The sequence below is a fragment of the Streptopelia decaocto genome (assembly GCF_964273445.1).
Source record: "Streptopelia decaocto genome assembly, chromosome: 1".
NCBI lineage: Eukaryota > Metazoa > Chordata > Aves > Columbiformes > Columbidae > Streptopelia > Streptopelia decaocto.
Window position 1 is genome coordinate 171,083,889 of NC_138663.1, and position 26,298 is coordinate 171,110,186.

Consider the following 26,298-nt stretch of genomic DNA (forward strand, 5'->3'; position numbering starts at 1 on the left):
AGCAAACCTTACAGCAGCTCTGCAGTAGCAATGACCTGAGACGACAATATTTTGAGAGTGATTATTCAGTTTCAATTTTCCATTGTTAAAAGGAACTATTAATTAATTTAAAAAAAAAAAAAAAAAAAAAAAAGACGTCTTAAACAAGATTAATGGAAAATTTATTGAAAATATATTTTTGGCTGCTTCCAAATGTTACAAAGTCTAATCAAGAGTACTTGTTTCACCAGTATTGCAAGGTGCATCTTAATTTATTTATTTTCTTGACTCTTATAAAGATGTCTAGAATTTAAGTACAATGTTTTTGCTTTGGAAACATTAGAGCTGTCTCTATGAGTCACTAAATTTTCCTGTAAGATATACTGTTAAATAAAAAGAAATTTAAAAATATATTATGCAATTAGATTCACAATAGAGGCCTCAAATCTCACTCTCTATGTCATATTATATTAAATTATGTGCTAAATTTTACACTTCTGTCATTTCAACCTGTCATCAATAGTCCTTCTGCAATTATCAGTTTGATGGGTTTGTCTATCCAGCCTTCAGAGTAGTTGACTTGGGAAAAGAAGACAGATTCCATCCAGAACAAATACTGAAAGAGAAAGTCTATACCAAAGTTAAAGAGACTGTGATATCCATTCCAAAGTTTAGCAAATTTATATAGACTCATAGATTTATGGCCTGAAGGTACTGCTGTGATCATGTAGACTGAGTTTCTGCAAGAGAAACACAGAATATCTCCCCATCCTTTCTGCCTAGAGGACATACCACCTCAAGGAGTTTGAGCATGTCTGTCTAAAAGTGTATCAGTGTAGATACGAAAACTTCAAGCAACCCAGAAACTGGTACACTCCTAAATTCATCATTCCAATAAAACCTTACCAGGTTTATTTAAAATATAGAATATTGTTCCAAGGCTTAATTTAACAGGTTACTAATTCTAGTCATTCGATCTTATCGTTCATCTTACATCTAGACTGTTAATAGTACTTTTTTTTTTTTTTTAATGCACGTACTTATACAATAGGATTGGACTATCTCTTGGAAAAAATATCTTGATAAACCCTATATCTTTTATGGCATTTCCAGCAGATTTTCCAGATTTTTAATGGTTCTTTTTATAATTATTTCTGAAATTAGTCCATGCTATTTACATTCTTTTCATATACAACATCTGCATCCGCTAGTTTTCATGGGTGTACCATTAGAGGAACTCACTACTGGCTGTGGCTACAGGTTTCTCAATCTGTTCCATCTCTTAAGGAACAAATGTAAGGATGTCAATGTATTAGGTATTCTATAGAGAAGAGACTTAAAAAGTGTAAACCCATAGCAAGCTAATATGTACTGTAGTCAGCAGCATAGATTTGTTTTGTACAGAAGCCCTTCTGTCATGGTCCTGATTTTCCTCTAGCTTTGTCAGTAAATTTTCCTCTTATAGAAGGAATGCAAACTGGCAAACTCAAACAGGCAATCTTATGTTGAATCCTTTAAAATTTTCCAAGCAAAATAAACTTCCAGATTTCTTCATAGGTGTAGCTGTAACTATATTCACACCTTTTGGCAGAGGAGCATGACATGAATCTCACATCAAACTAACGTTTTTATTTTGACAGTTTTCTAACTGCAACATTTCCTTGTGTCAGTGTAACATTAATTTATGTGGAAATGGAATTGAACATCAACATTGCAAAGTATGTGGAAGTTATTCAGGCAAGTTCAGAGAACACTCTGGTGAACCTTAAATGCCAGTTGAATTCATAACAAAACAGCAAGTGGTAAATGAAAAGTAAAAGACATAAGGGGAAAATTCTAAAAGAATTATGCATCTTACAGGGTTCTACATGCATTGTATAAACCCAGTACATTTCTCATAATAGAGAGGTCACTAAAGACTATTTTCTATATGAAGCCTGTTTAAAGAGTACAACAGGAAATGTGGAGAGAAAACCCATTATATCAATGCAGTGAGCTTATCAGTTTTCATTGTCATTAAAAAATAAGACTAAAAATCCATGAAAATGCAGGAAAAACAGTATTAAGAAGAAAGCAAATTTTCTACAATACGTGACTGGAAAAATTAGGATGGTTTAATTTACAGAAGGAAAACAGCTGGGAATAAAACTCAGATATTAAAGGACATGACAAAAAGTGTAAAATAGTGAATGAGATAAAAAGAGTAAATTGAGGACAACGTTTTGTGTTCTAATGAAAGAGACAACAAGCTGTTCAAGGAAGCAAAAGTGAAAATTTCAAAACTGATGATGTGTTTTGACATTCATAGTTTCACTTTGTAATTCATTGCATAAGAGTACAACTTTGCTTATAAGTAAAGGTGAGAGAGGGTTTGTGTGTTTATCTAGACACCGATTATATATGCATGTATGTGTATAGAAACATTCACATACCTAAACTTAAATTGAATATTATTACTTTTTTATTAATTATTTATTGTTATTTTAAATTATTATATTAATTATTTATTATTATTTATTAAGTGAAGAGTATGTACATGAAAAGCTAGAGAGTACAGTGTCATTAAAACAAATTTTAGCACATACCTTTTTGACAATGTAAATGGCTTTGTTCAGTATTTAAGTATATTTCTAGCAATCAGATATTAGGGAAAAAATAAAACTAAAACAAACAAACAGAAAAAAAAACAAAAACAAACAAACAAACAACCCCCAAACAACATCCCACAACTACAGCATATTATCTCCCATTTTTCAGTGTGAACACAGATACATCTTCCCACATGTTTGCTACTGGTTGTGTTCTGAGATAAGATATTGAGCTATATAGATCATGCGTTCAATTTAATATCTGCTTTAATATTCTGGAAAAATGCTGGCTGAAACGTGTGATTGAATAAAAAGCATTTATAAGTTTTTTGTACCTGAACTGGGGAATGAGTTTGCAGAAGCTGCTACAGAAAAATGATGAGAGTCAGTCTTTATAAGAAAGAAAATTTCAGTAAGTGTTAGTAGTTTTGTTTGTTCCCAAGTTTGAAACAAAACAAAACAAAACTGACACTGAAAGTGCAAGAACACTTTCTGTCAACACTGAGATAAGACTTGTCCAAACTCATTGATAAATACAGCTTTTAATGTCAAATCAAGTTTTGAACAAATGACTTTTCTGAAATAGAATAAAACACAATTCTCCACAGAAAGTAGAAACTTTACATTGTTTTAAATGAAAGATTATTCTGCGAGAAAAAAATAAACCCTTTCTCTGAAACTTTAATGATCTACTGTTTTCTGACTTTTTGAATCATGTGCAATGGAGTAAGAAAAAAAAAAAAAAGACACTGACTTCGGAATAGGATTGGATTTAGCCTGAGTTTTGCAGAACAATGCTCATTTGAAATCTTGGATTCATAGAGTGGAATTACTGAGCTGACTGTATTGTAACAAATGAGGCTTAGCTATAACTTATTTTCCAGAGCTTTCTAAGCTGAAGATACTGTGAGATAAAGAATTCATCAGTTCCTTTGAATGGGTGATTAAAAACTCTCGTAGTTAAAAATTTGTTTCTTATTTAAATGTTTCCTACTTCAATTTCTATTCCATTCAGTTTTACTTTTCTTCACTAGACAAAAGAATCCTTACATATTCAACATTTTTTTCCTGTGAAGGTACCCATTCTCTTGCTATTTCTTTTTTTTATAAGGAAATTGATGAAGTAGCTTAAGTTGCTCACTGCAAATTGCTTGATCAAGCCTTTGAATATATATTTTGATTTTGTGTCAGTCCACTAAGCTTCCCGATAGTGAAAAATTATATCTTTTCTTCTACATAAGTGATAAAAAAGCTGAAAAAATCAGACTTCTTTCTTTTCCCTGTGAAACTCTGGTAGAAGCAATTCCATTCAGTGAAATGCCCCGTAGGTTGACAATAATTTGAGATCTATCAGGTATCCAGTCCATAATTTATTTAGAATGTGCTCTACTGATATCCTAAAGAGCTAATCCATAATCCAAATGTTAGGAGATATCGAGTTAAACAGTATACACCAGGGGTGTCAAGCTCATTTTCACTGGGGGCCACATCAGCATTGCGGTTGCCTTCTATGGGCCGAATGTAATTTTAGGACTGCATAAATGTAACTATTCCTACATTTGCAACCTCATCTAGGTGTTCCTGCTCCAGTGGCGGAATTGGACTGGATGATCTTTCGAGGTCCCTTCCAGCCCTTAGCATTCTGTGATTCTGTGATTTATACAGTCCTGAAATTACATTCAGCCCTTTGAAGACAACCGTGAGGCTGACGTGGCCGCCAGTGAAAATGAGTTTGACACCCCTGGTATACAAAAATCTAAGACTATCACATCATTGACAGGTTATTATGTGAAGCAATCAATCTTCTGAAGGAATAAAATTAGTTTTGTTTGACAAGAGCTATTTTTCATAAAGCCATGTGGAGTGGCATTCATTTTATTCCTGTTTGTTAATCCTTAATTAATCAAATCTGAAATCAGTGTTTCCATTTTCACTTTGAATATTCAAGTTGTTCACTTGTTCACTGCAATTTGAATATATATATATATTTATTTATATATATATATATTTATATATATTTAACTCTTTATAGAGAAAACTTACTTTTGCTGTCTCTCATTCTCTCTTCCATTTCAGGAGTTACAGTGCTTGAAGGGCCTATTTATGCAGTTGGAGGACATGATGGCTGGAGTTACCTGAATACAGTTGAGAGGTGGGACCCTCAAAGTCAGCAGTGGACATTTGTGGCAAGTATGTCAATTGCCAGAAGCACTGTTGGAGTAGCAGCATTAAATGGCAAGTGAGTAGGGTATTCTTATATACAGTTGAAACACATTTCGTAGAGGGATGAATAACTGTGACACACAGTAGTTAGTAACTTTTAGCATATTGTAATAGAGGTTATCTTTTAAAACAGTTGTGCATACATTCTTATATCTCATGGCTCTTACATTTATTTGAAGTAAGTAATTTATAGATTTTTTCCACATTATTTTTGTTTAATATTTATATAAAATGCTTAAGAATATAGACCTGAAATTTCATTGTGTATGGTATAAGCCAATTCAGGACAAATTTTCAGTTGATTCATCTGACTTCTATGTGTTGTATATGTTAGTTCTAGTTACCAAACTGAGTTTATCCATCTCATATAGTCATGTACCAAGTGATAAGATTTGTTTTATCTACAGCTTGTACCTTATTTCAGCTAAACATTGACCCATGAAACCGTTTTTTGTCTGAGGGCAACCACAATCACACAGGAATTAAACAGAAATTTGATCCTCATCAAACCAGTCAGACTGCATTACACATGTAATTCTAATTGTGTTCAGATTCTAAGTTTCTCTTTTTTAATTTTCCATTTCTAAAATTTTAATGTGGCATTTATTAAAACTCATTTTACAGTAATGTGATATTTTGTGTTACTTGCTGCTTATTAGTTTTGAAGTACTTGCTCTTAGCTATGTAGCTAAAAGGAATATGATGTGAACCACAATAATTTAGAGGTAGGGGAGGAATTCATCACACCTAAATTCAGATATTTTTGTATAGACAACTACAATTGATCCAACAGTCCTAAACTTACCTTATGGTCAATGGCAGAAATACGCACTTTTAGGATATCATTTGTCTTACTTATTTGAGACATTTATGTTAGGACAACATGTAAGTGCCTGTTTGTCTCCACTACCTATATAGGAAACCTGAGGACTCTGTCTCAGATTCTGACTTCTATGGCTGTGATATCTTAAGTGGTGAAGATGAAACCCCTGTAGACAACTAAACATAAATAAAAGGCAGTCTGTAAAGGATCCCTTGGGAATGGTAGGAGCAATGGAGTAAGGCAAATTTCTGTAATAATATTTTCTACATACTTTACTGCTACTGAACAGCAAGGAAGAAAGGATGAGAAACAGCTGCAGATGTGGGATGGAATGAGGTTAAATGACATTAAAAAGTAGTTAATAAAAGTTATATTAAATATACCTACGTAAAAAAGAAGGACTTATTAAGGCTATTGGGTTTCTTAGTAGACCATGATATTGCACAATTCAAAAACCCACTTAATTTTGCCCTCTCAATTTCTTCTAGTTGCAAATCATTCAGTTTTGATTATACAGTTGGATAAACTCTCAAAAATCTTCTCTATTAGGTCGTGCTTGACACGCCTAAGATACAAGCTTGAAATAAGTAGGCTGAACTGATTTCTGGGTGTGTCAGACTCTTTCCTCTGACTGTACAAGTTACTGAATATAAAAGTCAAACAAGGAGCTTAATTTAGCCCACAAACCACAGTTACAAGACCTATAGGAGATAGTGTACCTTTCTGAAGCAGCAGCAGGATGCCTGACAGAATACCCATAGTCCTATCATTATGACAATAAGCAGATTTTTTTTTCTGTGTGTCTGTAATCTCAAATTAATTAAAACTACAGGCTGTAAAAGTACTGGCTAATTTTATAAGTTTATCATATTACAATTGTGCCCTACTCGCAAAGTAGCTCTGAATTAAATAGGCTTTACTGGATTCATGCGTTATTAATATTATATTATTTAATTTACAGTATTATATACTCAGGTGATCTACTTCTCATCCATGACGTTAGGAGTTAGTTTTATGTTGTGAAATCATCTGCAAACCACTGAAGCTTAATTGTCATTGCTTTCTGTTACAAGTCACCATGGCATTGAAATGTTCTAGAGTAGATCAAATGGACAAAGCTGTTTTAATAACCCTGTTAGTCTGAAAGAATCTGGTTTCAATAGTGTATGGGCCATGTAATAAACTAGCAGAGACAAGATCTAGACAAATAACCCTGCAAATAGAGATGTAAAATTATGAAGAGCTCTATATGATTATGTATATATATCCCAGGTATGTTTCTTTTTCACAGTTTAGCATGCATTTAATGCTTCTCAGTTAATAAGTGCTCAGTTGAATTTTGCAGTACTTCCATAGCAGACTTTTAAATGAAGGCAGTTATCTGTGTCTCAGAAAGGTGAAATGGACATCACTGAAAACTGAAAAGCAGTGGTCTCACTGAAGCATATAGCAAATACACTACTGATTTTTTTATATATATATATATTTTTTTTTTTTATCTGAATAACCATCTTTAAAAAACATCCCACATGTCAAGAACTGAAGCTTGGAAACATATGTAAGGACCAAACCTTTCAACTCTCTGTTGCTATTCTTAACTACACTGCTGTTCCACACAACTGACATATGCTGCATTCCTCATCTGAGCTTTTCACTTTGAAATAGGCAAAGAGTTATGGATTTTTTTTAAATAAATTCTATGAATATTAAAAATGGATCCCTCAATGCAAAAGAAGATGTTGTCTTTAATATTCAACAAAAGAGAAACTGTTTTAGTATGGGAGTTCATAGGAGCCTTTTCATGGTTATTCCATATGTTTCTTCTGCACTGAGTTAGTTAAATAAGTAGATAAATAAAATGCAGAAGGGTTAAACTATATTTGAAGTGAGAGAGCTAGGAATTATTTTATGTGTTTATCTCCCATACTGCTTTGCCACTTTACATAAAAGGGATACTATATGCCAAATATCTCAGATGTGAACTTCTTTAATAGTTGAATAACGTAGTTTCTTTTGTGTTTTAATGCTGAAAACTATTCCCTTTGTGATCATCTATACTGCTATAGACTGCTTCATTGGTTTTCCAGTTAAAACCATTTTAAGCAGAAAAAATTGAAACATTTTGGCATAAAACTGGATGAAAATTACATTTTTCTATACATAAAAAATAAACAAAAAATTAAAAATAAAACAAACAAACCCCCAATAAACAAATAAAACCAAAAACTTTTAGATTCTCATCTTCTTAGGCTCTGGATGATGGGTTTCTAAGTAAATGCTTATTAGTTTTTAATATATTAAACCTTTTTATGCTTATTTATGTATTTGAAGCTCACTTACATAGTCTGTGCAAGTAAATAATCAATTATTTTGCTGCTCAAACAAATGGAAAATGATGCTATCTGAATTTGCCAAATAGAAATGTATGTTGTTTCACTGAAATACGATTTTAAATTTAAGCTGAAAATGCTATCAAAATATTTCAAAAAACCTGAAAAGGATTGGTCAACACATGCATCATAATCCAATCTGAAAAAAAAAAACTTTTAACTCTTGAAGTTACAAAATCTTGATCTATTCAGAAAAAAAGAAATATCTGAAGGGTTTTTTTTGTTTGTTTGTTTAGTTGGTTGGTTATTTTTTAAAGTTTAGTCCCAGTGACAACATTATTTTGTATAATCCAGTTGCATTATTACATTTTGAGGTTGCAGTGCAATATTCCTTTTCTTAAACAGATTTCTAAACCTAAGGTGCAGCTAGAACAAATAATAAAAGGGATAGGTGGTTTTCTAGATAAAAGTAGGACACACAGCACATTTTTCCTACCAGAATTTCAATCAAGCAGCTGATCTGCTGCTACAAAGGAAAAAAAAAAGCTAAGATGGAAAAAAAAAAAAGATGAATAGTACAGGGATTTTAAGAAGAAAAGAACTGCATGTGACAACTAGGACATCACAAAGTTACTGCTGGAATTTTTAAAGATCAGCCTTGGAATAAAGGAGTTAACAGCAGGAGCATGCTAGTTAAATTATCAGGCCATTCAAAATGATATGAAAGGGAACATTATCATATGGGACGTTGATCTATTCTACAGAAGTATTTGGATGACCTTAAGAAGCAGTACAAATGGGATATTTAATAGTTTATATGTGAATGAACAATCCTTGTATTTGAAGAAAATTGATAGTATAAAGTGGCAGGAGAGGGAAAAAGCCTGTACCTTGTTAGTATAGAAAAAGCAGTAGGATAAATCTGTGAAAAAAGGAAATGCAACTGAAGAATACATAAAATTTTCTTCATTGTGGAAATATTTATGTTATTTGGATTACTGTGTTCAATTCTGGTCATGCATATTAAAGAAAGTTTAATGGAAATTGCAAAGTTTGAAGAGTTGATTATAAAGTATGCCTGTCATACCTAAGAAAAGCAAGAGAAGTATTACAATTAGCAAAGGAACAGATGGATACAAATAGATAACATTCAGATGGGGAAGTAAAGATAGAATAACAATGATAGGGAGTAAACAGGGTGTACACAAAACCCTGTTCAGGTTCTAGATGCATGTTTATTGGTTCATATAAAGGATTTATTGTTTATTTTCATGTGACACCAAAGATTGGAATCCAATAATTTACCCTTTTAGTAACATGTCTTTGTTTTCCCAAATCAGCAATTGGTGCTGTGTAGCAATGATCTGTATTGAGATTTTGGAAATTCTGTCTCCTTAATCTTCATATAATCTTTTTTATAGTTAAACAATAAGGGAACTGTGAAGGATATTAAAGATGTTAGCCTTAGCATGTGGATGGATGGATGGATGGATGGATGGATGGATGGATGGATGGATGGATTTATTTATTTATTTATTTATTAAAACAAACAAACAAACAAACAAACAAACAAAAACTTGATGCCTATTTCAATTTTTAACATGTTTCAGTAGTTACTGTAGGACTTGCCGTGACTGCAGAATTTCCTGGCAGGAATCATGGTCAGTATCTCCTCCTGCCTTGTTACTGTTAACAACCCTATTACATAGATTGGAAGAGAAAGAGTGCATGAACTCTCACATCAGCAACAGATATGGGTGTTAAAACATTAATTGTGGACTGGAGACTTGCACTAACTTAGAAGTTTAAACAAATTGGGAAAGGATGATGCTTTTTATATATGGTAATACGATAAGTCAGAAGTTGGAATGATTTGTTTGAATAGTTCTTTGGGGACTGCCATAAACACCATATAACTATTATGCAGTATATACTATGTAACACTAGTATTCTACAGTTTACAGGTTATAATGATGAAGCCATAGTACTTTTCTGCAGTGTAAGTTAGAAGCACCAAGGAGCCAGAAGTATAAAAAAAAATATTGTACTTTCCAGAAGTTTTTAAAAATTGTCATTTGCTGTTTCAAGATTATGTCTTCATTTCTTCATTTTTAAAACCAAGAACAAAAAGAAAAAAAAAAATCTAGTTGGCAGTTTCAATCCAATAAATACTAATCTTTTCAGTAACTTAAAATGTAGCTGCCTCCAAGACTGCAGTGGCTATTTACTAGCTTTCTATTAACAAGTCTTTAGTATATGAAGCATGCATTCCCTAAGAACACTGAACCTTTACACTACTTTGTCATGCAATTTAATTTCAGAACAAACTTTGTTCTTAATGGGGAAACTGTAAATAAAAATGAAATTAAGTTTACAAACTTTCCTCTGGAATATATACCTAAAAGAGGCTTTCTGTATCCTATAGATTTATGTTATTACAAATAATTATGTGACACAACCACAACTGAATCTTTTTTAGATTTTCCTATTATATGTCCCTAAAAATGAAATTATAAAAATAAACTCCTGAATTTTTACTTGTATGTTGGAAATTATCAACATTCTTTTCATGTAACTATAGTTTTCTCAGCAGAAAGTTTGGCCCTTTAGTCTTGTTCTCACAAATATCAATAAATCTGTGCTACAGAAGGAAAAATTACTTTAGTTGTTAATATGATCTGTGGATTGACTTTAAATGGTAGAACATCACAGCAGCAAACTGAGTTAAACATCAAATATAATGACTTTGGCACACACTGGGAAGCAGTTCATTCACAGGATAACATCTTGTGGAACCAAGGAGAATGGAGTTCTGCCCTTTATTAATCCTCAAAGATGTGCTTAAGTGAACTTGATATTTCCACCTGCTGCTGTTGTTTATATCAAATATCACACCACCTCTTCCCTAGGCAGCCTGTTCCAATGCCTGACAACCCTTTCCAGGAAGAATTTTTTCCTAATATCCGATCTAAACCTTCCCTGGTGCAACTTGAGACTATTTCCTCTTGTCCTATGACTTGTTACTTGGGAGAAGAGACCAACACCTTCTATGCTACAACCTCCTTTCAGGTAGTTGTAGACAGCAATGAGGTCTCCCCTCAGCCTCCTTTTCTCCAGGCTAAACAGCCCCAGCTCACTCAACCACTCCTCATCAGACTTGTGCTCCAGACCCCTCACCAGCATGAGGCAGCCTCAGCCTCTTCTCACAGGGGCCCCTGCAGCCCCCTGCCAGCACCTGGGCTCTTGCAGCCAGTAAAATTGCAATATTGATTTTTCCACACTAAGTCATGAAGTAGTTTCCACATACTGGACATCTTTGTGTTGAGTTAGGAGATGAAGTTTCCTGCAAAATGTTGTCTAGATAGAGCTTGGAAAATAAAGGATTATTAGAAAAGAGTAAGGAAGCCATTTAAATTAGGCAAAAGTAAAAGAAGAAGAATGGGGATGGGCTTCAAGTACCCAAGCAGCAAGTCTGCTCTGGGGCAAATGGACAGCTCTGGCCAGGATTCACCTTATTTTTATAGCAATTTTGAAAAAAGCTAAGTTGAACACTTTCAAATCATTGAAGCTTTCAGGAAGTTGGTACCAAAGCTCTATCAGTGATTCTTGTTTCATAAGTTTAGTACCAAAGGAAACAACCAAATGCTCAAAAACTCTTGAAGAGTTCTAATTTCAAGAAAGATGTCAAAATTATGACTAGTGATTTTTTTATTCAAGCATGAAAATGCAATGCAAGTACTAAAGGCAAGATGCTTAAACTGACCCTGAACATACATACTCTTAAACCAATCCAACACATTCAACATTGGAGTTGTTTGGGAAGCCTCGTCTTTCTCCATCAATTATGTTTCCTTCCTTTTTCCTGTTTATCTTCGTCACTGATATTTGAATGTATTCCCTTTTCATATCTTTATTGAAAGATAATCCAACATTAAAATGTGATTTGGTGTTTTGTCCTTTATGAAATAATTTTTTATCAATTGGCAGTGTCAGATTTTGTCTGTTGCTTGATTATAAGTGATCAAATTTAGAATAGTGTCCACATTCTCTGGATTCTAGATAAGCATTCATAGAAATAGAGCATACAAATGATTTTTTTAAAAAACATATAAGCATACACGTATTTACTATTTTGTCCCTTCACATCTATGCAAATTCATTTGTTATGTTTTCAGTTTCACTTGTTGTGGGGAGAAGCTCTAATAACATCTAGCTTTATTAAAAAAAAAAAAAAAGTTTTATTTAATTCAGTTACATTCATTCAGTTCCACCAGTTGTTCCACAAGTTTTGCAATAGTTGAATTCATTTAGTAATAGATTTCCATAAATTTGATTATTGCCTTAGCAGTACTTTCCAGCTATTCTCTTTTTCATGTTGAATGGAAACCACAGAGGGCTGGCCAATACAGATGTTGGCAAATGTGCAAGGGAACATTTTGTTTTCAGGTCATTTAATGAAACAAAGCTGAAATGAAACTTCTGTTATTTATATCAATATCATGCCTGTGGTAAATAGCAATTGCTTTAGTTTAATATGTCCCTTATGACTATTATGCATTATTACAAAGTGAACATCAGAAAATTTAGCTTGCTGAACCTTTATTTTCAAGAAAATAGCAAAACTAAAACTAAATTAATAGATGCACAAGAAAGGTTCTCAAAATTGTCTTGCAGCAAGTCACTCACAGGAATATATTCTATCTGTACTAACCTCGGAAAGGCATAGGTTAATAATTCCAAAAAGTCTTTAATAGCAGTTCAGTGTTTGGCACAAGAGAATTAGCAATGTATTACATTCATATAACCACCTACAAAACTTGATTGCGTGGCTGATTACACACTCCTCCAGGAGTTCTGCTTCTTTGCCTTTCATGCATCGTATAATAAACTATCTGTGGCATTTTCTCTTAGCAGAATCATTAAGGCTTATTACTTATTCAGTCATGGTCTGATCTTTTGTACTTTTGCACACAAATTAATATTTCCTATGTGGGGGTCCCATGCAGCTCAGTGAATGTACAATTCAGTTAAATATGCGTCTTGTCTTTTTCAGACAAGATTTAACTTTGTTTTCTACATCCAGCCTGCAAACTAGGAGTCTCTACAGAGACTTCTTTTTATGTGGCTAGACTAGCATTAATAAGGGCTAGAACAGATAAGAGTTAGGTAAATATAGGTGAGTCTTAGAAGAGGACAATAAAAAATCATTAAACTTTACAGTAAAGCTGATATTTTTCCTATAGTCTGAGGCAGACGCATATGCAGAATTCTGAAAGTCTGACTTTTAATTATTATCTTTAATGGGAGATGGAGTATGAGAATCCCAGCCTGTCTCAAATATTACTTAGTGCCTATGTACTGGGACCTGAAGAATGCTCTTGTTCAGCGCAGTTGGAGAAGTCTAGAGATATTCCCCTGACCAAATGTATGCATTTACTCAAATTACATACACACATACATCCGTGTGTGTATACACATATGCATATACTTACTTTCTTATTTCCACATGTATGTAAATCTGGAAGGTTATTTAAACATCTAAATCTTACTGAAATTAAAGAAAGCTAAATATCTAATATGATACTCAACTAAATATCTTTATGGACAACAGCCCTTACAGCAGCTATCAAATATCTGTTGTACTCAGCAGAACAAATATCCTGTCATCTCCACTGTTAACTGATATTTCAGTTTTTCTAATTTGAAACTTGATTAACTTCTTGATAACTAATATTGGGGTAAGATGAAACACCTTTTGATTCAGTAGACCAACTTCAGCTGGATCTTTCACTATTGGTCGAATTCATTGAATTGAGAAGGATTTATTCATTGTGAAGGTCACAAACTAAATGAGCTAAGACATTTTTTCAAGTCATCCATATAATTGCAATGCACTGATAATTTTCATACTTCAGTAAAAACTAGAGATCTGGCTTAACATTATTAAATAAATTAAGTATTAATATGCTGTAATAGTGATTTTTAAAGCTGAAGTAACACTTTGAAATTTCATGCCAAGCTAACAAGATAGAAGAGTGTGACTGAAACAATTATATTTCCCATCAGAACAGGTTTTTTATGTTTTGTTTTGGTTTGTTTTTTTTGGCTTGAGGGTTTATTTTCTCTTATGTCTTATCGATGATCCAGTTATTCTTTTACTAGTCCATTTGAACTAAGAAAAATATTATACTTGGCATACATAATTAGTCACGTAAAGAGAGAAAATGTTTTGTACTTCATGCTTTTTGCCCACAGTATTCTTACTGACTATGAATAACTTTAAAATCAATATTTTATGAATGAACATTTTGTCTTATACTGAAATATGTCAGTGCTTTCTCTTGTCGAAAAAAAAATAATGCTTCCCCATCTCTGTGTGTTTCCATAAAAGATCTTATGTTCTCTACTCAACTAGAGAAGAACATGAAATTTGACTTACAACAATATTAATTACTTACTATGTATTTTATAAATTTAATTAATTTTACAAAACCCTTTTGCAATGGGAAGAATTACAAATTTCAAGGACTAACTCATCAGCCTTAGAATGTTTTTGTAGAAACTTTTAAAAATCTTGTCACTGTTCTTACTATATTTTACTCTAAATATAACTTGACTTATACACAAAATTTATACATTGATTTAAATTCCATAGAAGTTATTTCAGGTTATTTTATGGCAGTTTTGACACTGCTGCTGTTTTATAAATATGTTGTTTATTAACTGCTGCTTTTGATCAAACTCTTTTCTCAAAAGACATTCTGCCTCCTACTATGGGGAAGAGGGGGCATAGGCTGAAAATATTCTTCCTTAGTTGTAGAAACTACAAAAATATGTAGATATTTTTTAACACTTTAGTCAAAATTGTGCAATAAATTGATACTGAGACAGAACAAAATGGAACAGCTGCGTGGTCTAAAATTATTATACTCACAAAGAAGATGAATATTATAAAGACATTACCTCAGTCTAACGCGGAGTAATTCTGTTATTTAATGACAGATTCTCTATTTTTTTAAATAAATAAGAGAGCAAATAAAAGGTCTTAAATTCATTTATTTATTTATGGCTTTTTTTATCTTGATTTTTTTTTTCCTTGGGCCAAACTGTATATATTTTTTATTTACTCCACTACTGCATTACTGCACCAAATGCATGAAATACCATTCCACATTTACACAAAGAAATAAGACTTCATTAATGCTTTCCATTCAGAAAATTATTGTCTTTTTCAACTTTCGCCAGTGAACTACTCTTTATTGGTATAAGTAAAGCAGCATGGATAGATACCTTTCCTCTCCTACAGTCTGACTCCCAGATCAGGTATGGACTGATTGAGCAATACAGAAGTCCAGCACCAATTACAATTATTACCTTTCCCTCACTTCTACCAGGCAGATATCCTTTGTGCAAGAGCAATTCTCTGTTGCTCTTTCAGGCATGCTGAAAGGGCAGAAAAGGGTACAAAGGAGCCTAAGGAAAAGACTGGATATGCCCTTTGATATTCACAGTGCAAGAATTTTGAAAGGTAAAACCTCATTAAGAAATGCAGCAAAGGCATCATTCAGCTGTTTTCACAAGCCATACTACCTCACATCAAAGACAGTCTGGTCTTTTGAGGTTGACTTGTCAAACTGAATTTGAAAATGGATTTTCTGATTAGTTATCAAAGTTTTGTAATGATAGCAGTGAGATAAGTCCTTTTGATCCAGCTGGCGATGATTCCTCCAAGTGTCTCAAACATCTCCTGCATTTTCTAACCATTTTATAATATAAATACACAGAAATATTTAGGAATCTGTATCCATCTTAATACAAAAAGAAGTGACCAAACCCTGAAAAGACAAATTTCCAACACAGAGGAGAATGAGTTTGGTCTAAATTAATATCTATACACAGTGTGTAAATAAGATGAAATATAGACCATTGTGGAATAGAAATCTATAACATCTCCACAGGCAAAAAAAAATGTTGTGATCAGTACTCACTACTGGATGCTTTCTTTTCCATTTAGTTCTTCCCCTCTAAACAGTGATAATTATAGTAGAAATCCCAACAATTTCGATGGGATACACAAGGACGTGCAATTAAGTTGACAGAATATTCCAAAGTCAAAAATAAATGCAGATATGACTTTCCTGTGATCTTGATTATTTTTACTTCTCAAGCCTTTTTTTTTTTAATTTCACAATGTTGAAAATAAAAGCATTACAATATTATAGGTATTGAAAAGCTATTAAGAGAGATGACCTCTACAACAAGTCTACAGACATCAGTAATCAGTGAGAAATAGAAAAAAAAATCAGCTATGTGTTTGATGCTAAGTTAGATTTTTGGGAATCATATATATGCTATCCTCATGGTAGATGTACAGTAAAAGAACAGACAGAAGAAGTACGTAAGGTAGGGTAAAATTACTAAAATAATATTGTAAATTAACATTGTCAGATTAACAAACAAACAAAAATTTGAGGAACCTGACTTTGCTAAATTCAGACTCACTGGATTATCTATCATGTCTGAATTCTGTAAGTACATTCACATGAAAATGAAAGTCTACTTATAAGTATCTTCAACAAATCATTCAGAGCAGTGGTAGTATCTGGTAACTGGAGTTACAGAATTTAATATAGTTAAGATGTCTAAGAGTAGCACTTGCAATTGCAGGACTGATATCTGATTTCAGTAATTCAAGGTTTTTAGACTTTCTAGAAAAATACATTATAATTTTCCCTTTAGAAAAGTTTATTCTAAACTATTATCAAGAAAGACAAAGCTGAAAAAGTTGATTAATTCAAAGTCATATAATAAAATAGGATTTTGAACCCTAAGAAGAAAGTAAGGCTACTAAATATCTTTGGATGTAAGTATTGCAAAAGTTTCATTCAGCTGTATAGTATCCTGAATATTCAGCACCAGTTGCAGAGTTGTTCTGCAGTAATTTTTGGCGTTTGTGACTACATATTGGGAAACTCAGCTTAAGAGTGGAAGCAATTCCTGACTGAGGTGTTCAGGTTCAGCCACAACCATATCCTTAAGACAATTTCTCAATTTCCAACTTTTATTTGACTGAAGTAGACCTTTGTGAAATAAAATTTTATTTTTAGTCTTATGAGCTATTCCTTGCTGAGATATAAACACAATCAAATCCTAAAATGATGATTCAAAAATCTGATTTTGGAAATTAATTTTGTTTTGTTCTGAATAGCATAGGTCCCAATCACTGGATGAAATTTGTATCTGTTACTTATGAGTAGTATTTGCTTCTTCTTTACCAGCAACTCAGTAATGCCTCTGGCTGTATTTTACTAGCTGTCTTAGTTGAAATAAATGAATGAAAAAGTGTGCTTCACTTTCAGTGTGGAAAGGTCAGCTTATAGAGTTATTTCATTCGAAAGAGAATTCAATAGTTAAGAACTTTTCATACCATAAGAAAACAACAAAGTGGCAAGTATTTAGACTAGGGGAATACGTGTTATTCCCACTGAACTCTGCAGAAGTGTTGGCACTTTGCATTTTTTCATATTGTATGAAGTGTTTAGGTGTCCAAATATTTACTTAGAAATCTACATGGAAACTTCAGGCTTGTTAACCATGATCTTTATTTTCAGAGATCAATTCACTTACCTACATGTAATTGTCTACTGCCATTTGGATGGCCTTAGGATAGCCTGCTTGACCTCCCACAGTCACTCCTACTTCTCCTGTGTAGTCTTTGTCATATCTGTCAGCTTGCAGGGAATGTCACCATACCCTAGATGTCACAGCTAACATCTGATCACTGTCTTTGGACCTCTGAACCACGTCCCATCTTTGAAAATAAAGATAATATCCTTGCAGACACCAACATGTAAAGAAATTTACATTACTATTAATGTATAATAGATGTATTTGGATAACATGCTCAATTTTTTTAGTGCTGTTCTGCACTCCTGCTTAAGAAAAAAGTATAGTTGTGGCTGGTGAACCCAGTCATTCTTTAGGCTAGGCTGACTACCCCGAGCATAGCAGAAATTTAGACACTGCAGACACGCAGGGATTAACACTTACGTGTAGGCGTCTTAATCTCTAACTACATCTCACCTGGGGCCACAGAAATAGTTGCAAAAAATGTATTTGCTTTGACATCTCTTAAAGAGGTACATAGATTCTCCTGGCTACTTTAGTTGGAGCACAAGTATATCTGTCAGGCAATACCAAAATGTTCTATGGCTTCAGTGATATATTCAGTTGTTGTAATAGTACTTCCTTATTCATCAGCATTCGTTCCAACAAAACATAATGGTAAATGCACATTTAAGTAGATCTGAATTCATGGAGTGCTTAGAACAGTAAAAGCTTCCAAATAAATTATTGCTTCACACAGTCAGCCTTTGCATCCTAAATTGCTCAGTGGTTGGACTTGAAAGTAGCCTGTGTTTCTATTAGTTAATCTCCAAGCACTGTAGGAAAGGCAACAGACTGCAAAAGAGTTCATATAAGAAATGAATGCAACATGGTAATAATGGGAAAAAACAATCATAACCATTTCTTCATGGAAACCATTATAAAGGGAGGAAGGAAACAAGTTTCTTGCCTGCAGGTACTTACACATATAACATTTTCTTTTGTTAAACCACATTTTTGCCATTTGGAATTAAAAATATTTCCAGAAGTTTTCAGTGACTTCTCTGCAGAACTCAATCCTCATAATATACTCTGATGAAGAAAACCAACATGCAGTGCCTGGGGGTGTAATTATCTTACTTGCTGAGCAGACATGTTAATGTCAGTGTGGGCAAGACTTTTCTTCAGTATAACCAAGATCCTTGAAGCTGAGGTAGTACCTCTTTTAAAATCCATATTTAAAACATAATGGGATATTATTTTCTGCAATATGCTACATATTCGATCTCTACAGTAAGTGTAAAATTAATTCTGGACCTGAGTGTCCCATTGACAGTTTTCTGTGTGGAATAGGCTAGAGCTAGAGCTAGAGCAAAGACTGACTGTAGTTTTCAGTTTTTCATATACTTTGCACTTTACCATACGGAGCTTGTGCAGTACCTCTTTTTGTTTGTTTGTTTGTTTGGGGTTTTTGTTTGTTTGTGGTTTTGTTTGTGTTTTTTGTTTGGTTTTGATATGGAAGAATCAGAAGCTTGTGAATCTACTCAGTATTTAAGAGTTATACAAGACAGAATATTAAAATACAGGACAGCAGCTGTCAGACTAATTCCCACTACTTTGATGCACAATAAAAACACAGAGAAACTATAGTGAATGGATGGCATATTTCTTGTTTGTCTGGTTTACCAATTACAGCTTAGCACTTTCACTTCCACCTCAGAGATGACGAGTGGTTAGGAACCAACCTTGCTTGCATGATTTATAAACCTATAGAGACAAATCTGCATTTCACTTATGGTACTCTTGGCAGTATATGCTGTAATTGAAGAATGAAAATATCTATTACCAGAAAGAAAATATTCCTTTTTCTATTCAGGTGGGCTAAGCACTAAGTAGTATGTGAATTTGGTAATAATACTATAATCATCTGTGTTTGCTGGCCATATGAAATTCGTATGATTTTGAGAGATTATACTTTTTTCTTTTTCCTATTTGCTGATGATGTCAGATAAAAAAACTCAGATGTTACTTGTTTTTACTTCTACAGTTCTGAGCTCTTGTTTTATTAACATTTTTATTTGTGTGGACTTCCCTAGGTTATATTCAGTTGGAGGTCGGGATGGAAGTTCGTGTTTGAGTTCAATGGAATATTATGATCCTCACACAAATAAATGGAATATGTGTGCTCCTATGTGTAAGAGAAGAGGAGGTGTAGGAGTGGCTACATGTGATGGCTTTCTTTATGCAGTTGGAGGCCATGATGCTCCTGCTTCTAACCATTGTTCTCGACTGCTGGACTATGTAGAAAGGTATCCTATTATACATGCATTTTTTGAATACAGAATTATGTCCAGTAGCATCATTTTCTTAGACAATTAATTGTAAAATTAAACAGATGTTTTACCCCATGAAATGCCAAATCATTATTTACCTGAAAAATTTCATAAAGGTTTGCAGAAGGCAGTTAATTTGAAGGTTATTTTCTCTTTTTTTTTTTTTTTTTAACAGTGTTATTATCTGTACCATGGATACAAAAATTCACTGTTTACACATCTGTTTAAGAAAACATTGGTTTTAAGACATCTTTGGGTTTAAGACATAATATTAGACATTGCACGATCATACACTAACCTTGCAGAGATAGAAACACCAGTATTTTGTAATTCTAAAAACATAGCTGAACAAAGAAGAAATAGAGAACTGCTTAAGTGATGGATATTTACCATACATGGCATTGCTTCCTTTAGCCACACTGCCACTTCCTGACATGTAAATATAAACGCTAAACACTGTATTTATAGTACCCTGAATTTTGCAAGTGGATATTCTACAAATTCAAGAATACCTAGAGGGGTAGTAAGGCACAGATGGAGTGAATATAGCTTTCAATTTGAAGGTACTCTTCAAATGGTTTATGAAGGCTCGACATTTTTGTGTTTCTCTATGCTTTAAAATAGAATAGGGAAAATATACTCTCTAGATATGTACACGTTCCAAAGGTTAAAGTAAATATGTTTGAGTAGTTGGTTTATCCTAACAAGTAAAGACAGGTGCTGAGAGAGATTTATCTATTTAATTATTTTCTGAAGGGGTTAAACTGTAATTAAATGTCAGTTGTTGTTTCTGCTGAATCTGGCTTGTCATTTACTGATTACCCCATATGCAATCCAAAAATTATACATAAAACTTACTCCTTATGTTATCCACATGATTTTGCTCCGTCTTAGACTCATTCCCATCTCTACTTATGTAAGTGAAGATCATAGATTGCCAAATACTTTGCTTCTTTTCTCCAACAGATGGAAAATTCATCAGAGAAATCTGATGATGTCTGTACTTACAGGTCCTACCCTCATGAGCTTCCATTTATAAGGAACAATAATCAGAATTTTCAATAAAATAAATGCATTTTAAGACTACTGGTGACAATATTAATAAGTATGGAATCTTTCCAACTACTTCTGCTTATTGGTACTTGTAAGGGAGATACTCTTTTATTTTTCAGTCCCTGAGAAGAAAACCCTTCTGGTGTTGAAGAAAAATCACATCCCATCACATTTGTTCTTCTCCGGGAGGATTATAACAATGAGCTATACCACATATCCTTAAACTGTTTCATGTACTGGTATCTGAATGACATTATACAGTGTTCCTCCTCTAGGTATTCTTGCATTTTTAGCAAAAAATGTGCATAATGTGCTGTATGAGCAGTTAGCTTACACACCAAAAGTTGGGACTACCAAATCAAATCAGAATTTGTAAGGTTATTAGCTAGCATAGAGTGGATGTGAATTAACCACTGGACTCCACTAAAATATGAAAAAACTCTCATGGGCCTCCAGTGATTTATAAGACTATAAGGTGGCTGGGATATGGTTTAGTGTGTCTATTTTTACTTTCAAAAATAATGCTTCATCTTCAAAGAATAAAAACATCTCAATAACTTAGGAAACTAAAGACTAGTAAGTGATAATGAGGTCTATTATAGTAAGTTAATTTATATCTCTCTGAAAGTTTTACTTTCTGTAAATATCTAGGGCATCTTTTTTAACTAAGTTTGTTCTTCAGTAATGAGTCTCTGCTGCAGTAATTTTGTCATACTGATACATCCTGATAGGATGTGCTTTATTCAAATATCAGTTTGTTTCTGGAATATTGCCAAGCCAGACATAATGTTTAAAAATTTATTTTTGAGATCATGTAAATCTAATGAGGACAGATCTGTGTATTTTAAATGCTAGTGCTGAAATCCTATGGATTTCCTATGGATTCAAGGATTCTAAAATAAAATGTTTGCTTGCTCTTCACAAGCTAGGAAAGTACAACATTTTATGCATTTTTAAAAGTAAAATAACTATTTCCTTTTTAAGAATTATGAAATTTTTGAGATATTTTGGAAGATTTTATAAACTAGCTTTCTTTTCCAAATGTTACTCAAAGCTTGACAGCTATAAAAAAAGTCAGCAGGTGATGTATAGTTTTTCCCCTCTGTCTCACCTTGATTTCAAATTGACTTCTTTCCAGATTCAGGAACTTTCCTCATAACCCCCCTCACCCTAGGGCATATCTGGTTATTATAAAGGTGAAATATACAGTTGTTTTTAGCAGACAAAAGGATATAAGCTATCTCAGACATTTTCCTAGCAATTACAAAAAACAAGTTCTTGTGCAGTTCTGTTTTGTTGACAGCACAGAGTTATAAGAATTCTGTTTAGCCTTGTGTATCTGTTCATTAAAAAAAAAAAAAAAAAAGGCCAAAGATGTCAATTGTATTTTGTTTCCCTGCTTTTGCACCTCCTCACCTTGGCCCTTGTAATTCTAGATCAATGTATTAGAAAGCCTATTAAAATTTATTACCTTCAGACAGGTGAATATATAATACATGCTGGTGCATTTTGCTGGTTGGGAAACTCTCTCAGTTAGAGGCCTATGATGCTACTGTTGAAAAAGTCATACAGTCTTTGAAAAAATCCACTTGAATTTTTTTTTGGTTGTTACTTAGGCACTTCCCTTCCACATATCTAGATATGATCAAATCTTCTTGAGAAAAGACAGCAACATGAAAGAATGTGAATAAATAAAATAAATTAAAAAAATATAATAACACAAACAGTTTAATGGGATTTTGAACATAAAAAGTTGAAACAACATTTTAAAATCTTGTTTTCTGAGAAGTCGCTATAAAGCCAGAAGGATTAGCAGCTGGTAGATGAGAACAATTTTTTTCCCCAAATGTTTTTAGCTGTCAAGAACAATTTAATAAAGGCTACAACCAATTCTGTTATTGCTCAATTTGAAGGTCATATTTATGAACCAAAAGTCAGTTACAAGCTGAGCACTGTAACACTGTTGTTGCAATATTTATATTAAAACATTTTTAAAAAATCCATTGTTCAAATATAATTTGGGACTTCAGACAGCATTCCTACTAGTTGTTTTTTGAAAAAACAAATGACTGAAATAGTTACGGGTGCTGTTTATTTAGCCTTCATAGTGAAAGTGTAGAATTTTCCTTTTTGTAAAGCATTTGTACATACAACTTTCTGTAGGATTATCTACTTCTAAATAAATAAATAAACTTATAAATAAATAAAGTTGAGACTACAAGAAAATATTTGAAGGAACTTGACTCCCCCTCCCCCCCAAAAAAAATGAATTTATAGCTAACACTGTCTCTTAAAGGTGCAGAAGAAAGTGGTTTGATGCTTAATTTTATATGAGTATATAGTTAAAGGACTTCTAAATAAATAAGATTTTTAGCCATTGTAGGGTTCCTTTATAATTATTTTAGAGAAACTGTCATGTGCAAAGTGTACTCTACCTTACACTTAAGAAACTGACAAAAATCAGTCAAAGGATTTGTATCCTTAAACTGTTTATCTACACCGATTGTCAAGTTATTTTACTACATAGTAGAGATGCTTAAGGGCAGATGAAATTAATTCTCTCACACTGTGATACAGTATTCTCTTTTAGTAATATTCATCATCTAATAATGAGGTAGCTAGTTTAACCTTATACTCCAGACATCTTTCGTAACAAACCAAGTGGCACTATCAAAAGGCAATACATTACTATTTTACAAATGTCTAAAGGAGAGAAAATTAAATGGCTTCTGAAATTAACTAGTTTCTACATTGCTAGTGAATATCTAAATTAATGGCATAGGCCAAATGTTTAATTTTTAAATTACTATTTTTATTCAAAAGGAATTTTGCCCTCAGTTTTAAAAACTCTTTGGTGATTACACCTTAAAAACAGTACTACTCTCTTCATTTGAGGAAATATCAGAAGAGGAATCTAATTCTAATGCATTTAAGCATAACTCTTTAGGTGGTTTTCTGGCTGTGAAAGTTGTATAGCATAATTTTAGAAATTAAAATATAGTGTAATTTGATTTTAGAAATAATATATTATGTTTAAAATACATACATTAAAATGTATGCACATGTGGATATTGCTCTTATGGCCTTCTAAAATCTAGTTTTGTGACACCTTATCCCACAGAAACCTTAGTTTATTACAAAAGGTTAGCCGAGCAAAAGTTCCCAGTCAGCATGTAGGGATTTGAATTGGTAACGCAATAAATCTGAATGTTTTATTTTTGCTGTTAGGAAGACTATTTTTGGATACAATGCTAAAGGATTTTTTTTTTTTTCTCCCAGAAAAAAATAACCATATTCAAGTGAAGGTGAGCATGAATTTACACTTATCTTCTCTCTGGACATTCAGTTTCCTTTCTGTTTCCTCAGGTACGATCCAAAAACTGACACATGGACAATGGTGGCTCCACTGAGTATGCCTCGAGATGCTGTTGGTGTCTGTCTTCTTGGTGACAGGTTATATGCAGTAGGTGGCTATGATGGCCAAACATACCTCAACACTATGGAAGCATATGACCCACAAACAAATGAATGGACACAGGTAATCATAAAGTTTGTTTTGTTGGGGTTTTTTTTGTCTGTAATATATTTTGCCAGTTGTACATAAAAACTTTACTTTTCTGAAAAAAAAGTATAGTATCTGATGTTGCCATAGCTATAAAACTAGCCCTAGTATTTTAGCAAGTATTATGTCAGGGGTTTCCTCTGGAGACAGGAGAGAATTGGATCCAAAGATACTTGAAAAAGACAGAATAAGCAGTCAATAGAAATATTATCTTGTTACCTTTCAGACAAAATTCTTGTTCTGATCAATTTCTATAGCAAATTAGTTTTTTCATCATTCTTCATGCAGAAGAAATGTCATTAAAAGTATCAAAATGGACCGGGAATTTTATTTGGTAACCAGCATATCCTGAAAAGCCTTTATTTGAAAATTTGTTTATTTTATGTAGAGCAACAAGTTTTCATTTCATTTCATTCTTGAATTCCATTTTCTCCCCCAGGAAGCTGGGGACTAGTGATTTGGTTGTAGAAGGAAGGTATTTTATTATGTCGCAGTAGTGCTTGGAAAGATTTGGATTTATAGTAAAGACTTAAACGAAGGATTGTTTCAACACCTCCTTTTACTAATTCTGTTATAAGACTTTCTGAAAAAACTACATCTGAATTAGTCACTCTAAGTTGCCTTTAAAGTTAATGAAGAAAAATACATACTTCAAAATCATGAACTTATCCTAAAATAAGCATTTAAAATAGACCAGATGTATTATTCAAAAATGCCTGTTTCTTTTTATGATTGTAAATGGGTGATTCTGTTGTCAAGCTTAAATGTAGACATACATGGGATAAAGTTAATGCAGAAGCCCACCTTTTCTTATCTAATATTAACTAAATGACAAGAGACCATTTTTTATGACATTCTGTAGGAAATAAGAAATCAGTTTGGAAAGACCCTTTTCCCAAGTCCACCAGTCTGCATGAAAAAAACAGAAAATCAAAAAACTCACCATAATTGTTTGGTCAGATAGTTAGGAAACATGTAACAACTTTGCTTTGATATGTATAGTACCATTAATTACAGTGTATTATTCTTACTATTACTTATACACTATAGTGTATAAGCTTACTCTACTGTGCTAGTTTCAGCAAGATAATCCTTGTGTTGTCTTGGATAGTGTCTAAAGCTACCAAAATTATTCTAAAGGACATTTGAAGTTGTTCAGGAATATGGGAACCATATAATTTTGGTATTGGTGCCTTGACCTTGCATCAGGGACCAATGTGGAAGTATGAACCTAAGCTACAGTCTAGATATTTTACATACTCCTTGCATATCAAGAGTTCACAAAATTGATGACAGGTCTAAAATCACTTTGTTTTTTTCTGTTCTTACACTTTCAAGTGAAAAATGTCAGATGTGATTAAGTAACTTTTAAAATACAGTACTAGGAGACTGTGGGTTGTATTTATTTTTAGCAGCTTGTATTCCCATTAGTTTTGACCATTTTAGAATAATGTTGACACATCACTTTGGCAACCTCTTGCATGGCTTGTTCCTGTTCAGTTATTTTGTATCTTCTTTTTTTTTTTTTTTGCAGATGGCTTCTCTAAATATTGGAAGAGCTGGTGCTTGTGTTGTAGTCATCAAACAGCCATGAATGTCAGCACTGCTTAGGATTTTACTGGTTGTGAAATTCTTTTTTTTTAATCAGACAACAAGAATGACAACTTCATGAGATGGATTTACACACTGAATACTCTGTTGATCACAAACTTGGAGAAGTTTGGAAGTGAGACGGATTAAGTATTTATGTCCTATAAAGTCATAAAAACTGTTCACATTCAGTGAACAAGAAAAAAGTCGA

The 26,298-nt window shown here is 33.0% G+C and overlaps 1 protein-coding gene across 2 annotated transcripts in view; it reads left to right on the top strand.

Moving 5' to 3' along the window:
• Positions 1 to 26,091, top strand: part of KLHL1 (kelch like family member 1) — a gene marked incomplete at both ends in the record, with an annotated part of 209,563 nt that extends 183,472 nt beyond the window's left edge. For both annotated transcript variants that reach the window (XM_082060226.1, XM_082060227.1), the window contains 4 exons: positions 4,644 to 4,806; positions 19,646 to 19,858; positions 24,302 to 24,473; positions 26,032 to 26,091. In XM_082060226.1, the coding sequence (XP_081916352.1) occupies positions 4,644 to 4,806; positions 19,646 to 19,858; positions 24,302 to 24,473; positions 26,032 to 26,091 (608 nt within the window). The remainder of the gene's footprint in view (positions 1 to 4,643; positions 4,807 to 19,645; positions 19,859 to 24,301; positions 24,474 to 26,031) is intronic.
• Between the last annotated feature and the right edge of the window lie 207 nt (positions 26,092 to 26,298).